The 9142-nt window shown below is 43.4% G+C and overlaps 1 protein-coding gene across 1 annotated transcript in view; it reads left to right on the top strand.

The window, feature by feature from the left end:
* The first annotated feature begins 210 nt into the window (after positions 1–210).
* Positions 211–9142, top strand: part of XK-2 (xylulose kinase-2) — a 44080-nt gene continuing 35148 nt past the window's right edge. Inside the window, exons 1-4 of the mRNA XM_086488990.1 lie at positions 211–401; positions 2271–2922; positions 3045–3133; positions 3210–3274. Of these exons, the coding sequence (XP_086345116.1) occupies positions 340–401; positions 2271–2922; positions 3045–3133; positions 3210–3274 (868 nt within the window). The 5' untranslated portion in view covers positions 211–339. The remainder of the gene's footprint in view (positions 402–2270; positions 2923–3044; positions 3134–3209; positions 3275–9142) is intronic.

Below are 9142 nucleotides of genomic sequence, written 5' to 3'. Positions count from 1 at the left end.
ATGCTTTCTGAATTACATGGGCATTTTAATGTACTACTCGTCCATGGAAATGTATTGTTCAATTTTATTCCCAGCAAGGCAGAATCTAGCTTTTTTCTTTTTTGGCCATATTGACAATTGTGAGTGGAGATGTTATATCAACTTAAAGAAGAATATACAATCATCCTCAAGCATTGGTATCACAGAGGGGAGAATCTAAATCCTAATGACGGACTCATGAAAATTTTGACCTCCAAGATGACCAGAAAAAAAAGTGCCTTTAATCATTTTGAATATGAGCCCCAAATGCAAATTCCCAGTGTATAGAGTGACATTTGCTCTGGTGCTGACGAGGAAGGTATGGCGCAACCGTGCTCTCTTCCCGAAGATGCCCTCTTTCTGGGCCTCGACAGCTCCACACAGTTAAGTTTTTTCTTTTCAAGCTCTGCATTGCCTGCACATATACGTGTTTGTGTTTTTGCGTTCTAATTTTAGTCCATTTGCACACGGAACGCACATGCAAAGGAGCTTGCGTGGATTGTATCTAATTGGTGCTGTTAAGGGGGTGGGGACATGCAACACCCAAAGCAGCCCCTTCTGTTATTTTTGGAAATTACCCTTGTTGCATGTTAGAACATGCGATGGATTAAGACATCGTGAACTTCAGATACTGAAACAAGGTTCTGTTCTTCATTTTTCAATCAGAAGTTCACGCCAAAAATCGTGGGATAATCAATAGTAATGCAAATTTGTATCACACATTAGGAATCTGGTCTTCAAGGCTTCCTTCAATGCATAATCATGTTGCACGAGCTTAATTAGTACTATTTTTTTTGAATATATGTATCACAGATTAGGAATCTGGTCTTCAAGGCTTCCTTCAATGCATAATCATGTTGCACGAGCTTAATTAGTACTATTTTTTTTGAATATATGCTGGACATTAGGAAAAGATCCAAATTATGGCAAACAAAAATGTGATTTGTCTTGATTTTGCCTGCCCGTGGCTCCTCTATTCTAATTAGAAATAAACCCATATTTTTGGACTTATGCTTGAAAGTAAAGACCAAACATGATATTCATAGTGCATATGATGTACCACTTGATTGGCTAGGGGCAATTGCTGGCATGGCACTAGAAAGAAAGAAAGAAGTTCTATCAGCTCTGTTTCAGAGAGAAATTATACTTGAATTTTCGAGAGAGGAAACTGATCAGATTCTAGAGAGACATAGGAGGATTCTCACTTTGACTTGAAGTTTGGCATGGACCACCTTTCTAGAGAGAGAGAGAATTTGTGACTGGTAGACAAACGCAAAGGCCAATTGCATCTGCGACCTATATGCAGAAACCTTACTCTAAAAGTTGTCACACGTAGCTTACTACTTGAGGCGCAGAAGAATTTTGGAGCGCATCCAGCTTTTCATGATTGACAAGTTGAAGAATACACTTGAACTTAGTTTCTCCAATTGTCCTAGTGGAGCTGGTTGAGCCGCCTGTAGCCCCAGATGATCATGAGAAATTCGTTGGGTACAGGGATTAGCATGCCAGCCACAAGGTATATCATGAGGTTCTAGTTAAGTGGAAGGATAGAGACGAAGATGTGTTTCCTTGGGATCGCTGTCGTGCTAGTACCAATGGATTTCTCTTTCAGGGGAGGGAGCTCAAATGTACAGCGAGACTGCATTCTGGAGTGAGGTTGGGAGGTTATCTGGGGCATAGGGGTTGAGGGCACTTGGGGAAAGACCTCATGCAACCGGCTAAGTGTGGGCAAGCAAGCCACCACTACTTAGGCCGGGGGAAGAGGAAATCGTCACTCTCTTCATGGCAGGGCAGAGTATAGAGTTCGCGCCTCCTGGTGTGTGGCCGTAGTGCACAATCTCACCACACATGACTGTGGTAGCATATCAACTATCTTTTCATCTGTAAACGTACCCTTTAAATGCTTGTGCTTATGTGTATACAAGTTTCTTAGAATTATCTCAGTCTTTTGACGTCCTGCCACATGTGTTAATTAGCAAGTTTAAATTTCATCGGTTATGTATACTTCTTGGACTTTAATGGTTTTTACTTCATGTGTTTCTTGGAACGACTTCGTAGCAATGTTTGTGTTTTGTTCATTCTGTTGTTTGTAAATGGGACATGGATTTTTTTGGGAAGGTTTTAATAAGCCAGTAAGTACACAAGCACTGTTAGCGTTTTTTGTATATTTTTCGGTTGTTGGATGATTTTGTTACCTTGCATCTCTATATAGAACACTTCAAATCATTGATTTCGGACTTTCGCTTCTCTAGGTCATTAAAAGCAACAGTACTGGATGCGGGTTTCCAAGTTGTGTGTACACAGGCTGTACATTTTGATTCCGAGCTTCCCCATTATAACACCAAGGATGGAGTGCACAGAGGATTTGAAGGGGAGGTGACGGCACCTGTCTTAATGTGGGTGGAAGCACTTGAGGTGCTTTTTGACAAACTCAAAAATGGTAATTTCCCCTTTGAAAGGGTGAACGCCATTTCCGGAAGTGGCCAGCAGCATGGTAGTGTATATTGGAAGTCCACATGTGCTGGTAAAGCTTTGAAGACGCTAGATGCATCAAAAAGTTTGCATTCACAGCTTAGGGATGCGTTTGCCACCATAAATTCTCCTATTTGGATGGACAGCAGCACTTCCAAGCAATGCAAAGCCATTGAAACCGCAGTGGGAGGCCCTGATGTGCTTGCTTCTATTACTGGATCTCGTGCATACGAGCGCTTTACTGGACCTCAGATCAGAAAATTATATGAATGCCACGAAGATGTTTATAATAACACCGAGAGGATATCTTTGGTGAGCTCCTTTATGTCATCTCTTATGGTAGGGGATTATGTCGGGATTGACTATTCTGATGGAGCTGGGATGAATTTGATGGACTTGAGGCAGAGGGTGTGGTCAAAACAAGTGCTAGATGTAAGTCTCTTCTTAACTGTACTTGGGTTCTCTAAGAAGAATTTGTGCTTTTTGACACTGTATGTACACTTTATCTATATCTTCTCAACATCCGGCATTTTGGTGCTTCATGTTTTGCGTAGGTCACTGCTCCAATGCTGGAGGAGAAGCTTGGCAAGTTGTCCCCTTCTCATGAGGTAGCGGGAAAGTTAAGTGGCTATTTTGTTGAGAGGTAATGAAAGATATTTTAGGGAAGTGGCCACTATGCATCAAATGAATTTTGTGATTCTTCATGTCTGGATATGTAGGTATTCGTTTAGCCCTGGTTGCATTGTGATACACTGGTCTGGTGACAACCCAAACAGTCTTGCAGGTGCATTCTCTGCTCATTTTGAAGCAAGTTTTTGGACTTAGCATTTGAGTCTCCTTAGTCCTTAATAGTCTGTTAATACACTTATAATAATAGAAAAATCTCAAAGTTGTAAACTCACTTAGGATCAAAATAGCAAATTTCAGTCACCTAGAAAGAATCTGCTTACACTCATCTTGAAGGGTTTTAAGTTTTCATTAATAGGGATGCTCAAAGATCAATCATAATACTGAATTACATAGGTCCACTTCACACTTTATACTTTTACATGTTTTTTACTGTTCACACATGCAATCTTGAGTTTTTGCTTCTTGGAAATGCAATGGTTGTTTGAGGTCGATTCTCTCTCTCTCTCTCTCTCTCTCTCTCTCTCTCTCTCTCTCTCTCTCTCTCTCTCTCCCCCCCCCCAACACACACACACACAACAAAGGAGGCTGATTTCTATCACTTGAAAAGTCCATCAAACACCCAAATGGTGCCAATTCTGAAGGCAAGTACGTCACAGCAGGCCTGAAGGCAATAATTTGGAAATTGTAAAAACTGGAAATAACTAGCCACATGGCATGTGTGAAAAGTGAAAGCTAGGGAAAAACCTCTCCTAAAGAGAGTAAAAATTGCCCTATCAAGCTAAGTGGGGAGAGGATGAGAGAAGTCTCTGAAAGATAGGCACTTCCACCAAGAGCAAATTCCTTTAATGCAAATCACCATCAGAATCCACCAGCGTTGAAAAGGACAATGAACATCTGCAATGGCAAGAGCTTGAATGTCGGGCATGTAGAACCTGATAGTAGTAGGCAATGGATAGAAAGAAGGAAGAGAGCTGTCGGTGACGAAGATAAGGGAGAAGAGGCAACGGACATCACCAAGAAACTACAAGAGGATGCCACAATATGTGTAACAAAGCACTGCACTGGACCTGACAAGGAGTGTCACGAGATTGTGACAAACCATTATATATATTTCTTTCCCTTGATTTTTATTTTATTTTTGGGGCCCTCTTGTTAAAATCACAAATGCTTGGACATTGCATGGCCAGTGTGAGATGGCCGTTGGCCAAGAGTTTCACCCGCAGGAGTCAAGGCCAGGCAGTCATGAGATGGTTGGGCCGATTGGCACTGGAATTTGACTCGTAAAGAAGTGGCTAGGCTCATTTAAAGTCATTTAGGCCCCTCGGCAGGACTTCATAAGTTGGTGGGTACTAGGAATTAAACCAAAAGGAGCAAACTGGACACATGGCAGTAGGAGAGCAATTTGTAGGTCAAAACTCACTCCAGAAGGTCTTATCCAAGAGGAGGCACCCAATTTGAGGATGGGGGACTGGATTTTGAACATTGTGAACATAGTGCGTGTGTGAGTAGTGGGTACAGGTGATCACAGCTTTAATGGAAAGCTTGCCTTCTCCCTTGACTCATGTAGTGCGATGGTTTGCTCTCATGCATCTCTCTCTCCCCTTTGCACATATGGTAATGCCCCTCTACTTGGGCTTCTCAGATGACCATGTACAGTTATGGGGGTTATATGCGCGTTTGCCAAGGCAAGAGCCTTCTGTACAGGAACCGGATTAGCTAATTGCTAATCCCCTTTAGGTATGCATAGTTCCATCGTGAAGAATTGCGAAAGTTGAGAGTTTTCTTGCGTGAAAACTCGTCCGATTTACAAGGGAATTGTCCCATTGCGTGTGGGAGCCTCTTAGACACATGTGGACGTGTTTGCTCTGCTCAAAATGATGTGAAACAAAAAATTACAGGCTGCTGTGTTTTTTTGCAGGTTTAGGGTTTTGCATCTAAACTGCAAGTGATTGCCAAGGGAGCCTCGGGAAAGCCGTGATTGCCAGGGTTTAGGGTTTCTCTTCTAAAGTGTAAGTGATTGCCAGGGGAGCCTCAAAAAAATCGTGGGTGCTTGTACAGGACAATTTAGAGAGATTTTCCGCGAGGAATCTCCTCTAATTCAAAGGGCAAGTGACCCTACAAGTGCGGGGAGCTTGAGGGCTACCCACACGAGTGATCGACACTTGAATCAGAGTGCAAAACAGAAAATTACAGCTTGCTGTAATTTTTTGCAGGTTTATGGTTTTGGCCAGTTTTGATGCTATAGGTCCGAGGAGCTTTGGGGAAGCTAGGGAATCACCGAACAAGTGCTTTGGTGCAAATTAGAGGCCAAAAACAAAGAATTTAGGGTGCTGTAATTTTTCGCCAGGTTTTGTAAAGTGCTCTAAAGTGCGTGGAAAGTCACTGTTTACTTGGGATTTTGTCCGTGTAGACTTCTACTGTGGTTATGCTGCCGAAATCGAGTTAGGGAATATCAGCCTGATAAAAGTGGGATAGCTTGTAGAAGTCGACAGGTTTTTCTCAAGTATAATAAGAACACAGAAATACCAAAAGGGGCGCCACTCTTTGGGGCCAACAGGGTGTCGCTGTCTGCTTGGAAGCACTCTAGCTGCCAAGCTGTGTTTTGTTTGAAGTGTAATTCCTTGTCAGAGGTTTATTTGTGAAGTTCCTTTGTGTCGTAAAGTTAAAGTAATGATTGGGGGAAAGCTAAAGTCTACCGCCTTACGGGCCGGTTTCAAGGAGCTAACAGCCATGGTGGCAATTAGTCCACTTGCTGAAGGTGGCTTGTCAAGACCAGAAGTGGGGAGGGAACTGCAAGAAGACAATAAAGGAGGCTCCAATTTTGGAACCTAGTAGAAACCTAGTACAACGAGTTGAGAACAGAACAATAAAGTCAACAAATGTAAACCTAGATAAACTCAATGCGAAGAACACAAGGATTCAAAGAAGGCAAGAACATAGAAGAAGATAACAAGAAATAAGAAACCAAGGAAATCAAACGAAAGAAAAATACTCTAAAAACAAACTTCACTCACACCTACGTACCCACAACTCTCTTTGTCACAAACTGTTGACGTGTCAAGTCACTGAAGACCAAAGCCGACTTGCAGATCCCAGTCAAGGGGCCTAAATCCTAAGAGGAGCAACAGAAGAAGTAGAAGCAAGAGTAGCAGTTTTACCAACTTACAAAGTCTTGCGTGCGGCCCAATCTTTAAAGAAAGTTCCCACCAAATTATGGAACCCCGTCTGATGGGGCCCAAGCGCCTAAGGGCACAAGCTAGCACGCACATGTTCGCGCACACATACACAGTTCTTGTGTGAAAACTTGATGATGTGGTAGCTGTACGAATGTCTGCGATTTGCACTAATGACTTGGCAAACTGTATGGATTTTTGTGAATCGCACTGACTGCTGATGACGTGACAGATTGTACGGACAACCCTTTTGCGCTAGCTTTTGGGCCAGATTGCTTTTTGGGAGTTTTAGCTTTTCATGTAACTGCTTTTGAGAGGCCAAGGGCCTTTAAATATCACTTGGAGGTCTCTTCTTTAGCATTCTTGCAAGAGCGGAAGAAGAGCAAGAGCCTCAGGTTGTTGTACTGAGTTGAAGCAATATAAAGAAATATCGAAAGGCACACCGGGGTTTGGGGCTAGTGCTCTCTTAGGGTGGAATTCCGCCACTCCGTGTCTTGTGTGCTGGATCTCTTTCAGTTCAATCATTATTTGAAGTGCTTAAAGTTGTTTTGCCGAGGTGGCCTGCTAATCTACTCGAATTTTCCGTGTTGCCTCCCGTTCTCGAAGTGTCAGGAGGGTTCGTCTGGTTCTTGCGGGATTCTTTGTAAGAATCCATGTGTGTCATGAGAAAAGGGATCGGATTTCTCGGTAGAAGAGAAATTGAGTGTGCTCTGATACCACTGTAACAAACTTGGACACCCCAAGTCTGGAATCCGGCACGACACAAGAGAGAGAATCACTTTAAATACTTCACACACAAATCACAGTTCAATTGAGTCGACACGGCCCGGCGTAGTTCCGTGCCCAGAGAGATTGGGCCCAAAGGCTGGCCCTTTCGGTATTTCTTATTGAATTAATAATTGAGCAAAGTACAGTTGCCCTTGGGTCGCCTCTCTCATCGGCTCGTCAACACACAATGAGCTAGAGGGAGCCCAAGAGACTTATTTAAAGGCCCTTGGCCTTGGAAAAGCAATAGATGAAAAGCTTTCAAACTCAAAAGTAGTGGACTCCCAAAAGCTAGCGTTGAATCGAGCGAACGCGTTTCATGGAATTCCGTATCGTTAGCCACGTCAGCAGTCTGCACGTTATGTGGGAATCCGTACAGCCAGCCGCTTTGGTCCTTTTTATTCTTCCTAGTGTCCCCAGGGCCGTGTCGGCAAGTGCCCATAAGTTGGGACACTTGTTTGGTGTTCCACGTGATCAGTTTGTGACAGAGGAAGACGAGATAGCTAGGCAGCTTCAAGCCTATCTTGCCAAAGGTTTTATTGAACCTAGTAAGTCTCCGTGGGGCGCTCCGGTTCTTCTCGCTAAAAAGGACGGAGGAATGCGCTTCTGCGTAGATTCCAAAGGTCTCAATAAGGTCACCGTCAAGAATAAGTATCCGTTACCTCGCATGGACGACCTTATGGATCGACTCTCGGGTGGTCATTATTTCACCAAGATCAATCTACGTTCTAGGTACCATTAGATACGGATACATTCGCGTGATGTCCTGAAAACGGCGTTCCGTATACGGTATGGACATTACCAGTTTTTGGTTTTACGCTTTGGGTTAACCAACGCTCTTGCCACTTTCCAATGAATGATGAATGATCTCTTTCGTTCATATTTGGGAAAGTGGGTTGTGGTGTTCCTCGACGATATCTTAATTTATAGCAAAACACTCGAGGAGTATCTGCAGACTGCAACACCTTCGTCTTGTCTTGCGTGTTTTGAGGCGAGAAAAATTGTATGCAAAGCAAAGCAATTGCGAGTTTTTCGGCACCGAATTGCTGTATCCGGGTCATGTCATCTCGGTTGATGGCATTCGCATTGACCCTGAGAAGATACATGCTGTGCTGGATTGGCCCATTCTTCGCACGATTATGCAAGTAAAATCTTTTTTGGGTTTTATTCGCTTTTTAAAAAAAATTATCAAAGACTAAGCTCGTATTGCCAAGCCCCTTACTCGTTTGTTAAAAGGCGTCAGAAGCAAAAAGCGTAGTGTTAGTCCGTTCGTCCGTCCGATGGACCGACGAGCTCGATCAACGCTTCCAAACATTGAAGTGACTTGTTACCAACTGCACCGATATTGCAGATCGTGGATCCGAATAAACCCTTTGTGGTGGAAACGGATGCCAGTGATTATGCTATCGGTGCTCTTCTTTACGAAGATGAGTGGCCTATTGCATTTGAAAGTCGCAAGCTCATTGACGTGGAGACACGTTATTTCACACAAGAGAAGGTTCAAGGAATTGTTGGCATTCATTCATGCTTTGAAGGTTTGGCGCCATTACCTCTTTGGCGCTTGCTTCGTGGTATGGACAAACCACCATTCTTTGAAATATCTCTGTGATCAACCTGACCTTCGTGGTCGAAAGGCAAGGTGGGCCGAACTTATGCAAGAGTTTAACTTCGAGATTCGCTACCGTAAGGGTGCTACTAATATGGTAGCCAATGCTATTAGTAGAATTCCAGAGGTCAATACTCTTTCGTCTGTTGAAGTTTCCATCGACTTCTATCTCTCTCTCAAGGGGCGTTGCCAAAACGATCGTCACTTTGGTGCAATATGGCAATGGGTCCTAGAGGGAATGCGTAACCCGGAAAGCTATCACTGCACCGATGTTGCAAATTGTGGATCCGAATAAACCCTTTGTGGTGGAAACAAATGCCAGTGATTATGCTACCGGCGTTGTCCTATATGAGGATGAGCGGCCTATTGCATTTGAAAGTCGCAAGCTCATTGACGTGCAGACACGTTATTTCACACGAAAGAAGGAATTATTGGCGATCATTCATGCCTTGAAGGTTTGGCGCCATTACCTCTTTGG

The sequence above is a fragment of the Adiantum capillus-veneris genome, chromosome 18 (genome assembly GCF_014529385.1).
Source record: "Adiantum capillus-veneris isolate H3 chromosome 18, ASM1452938v2, whole genome shotgun sequence".
NCBI classification, from domain to species: domain Eukaryota; kingdom Viridiplantae; phylum Streptophyta; class Polypodiopsida; order Polypodiales; family Pteridaceae; genus Adiantum; species Adiantum capillus-veneris.
This window is presented reverse-complemented; position numbering and strand designations above follow the sequence as displayed.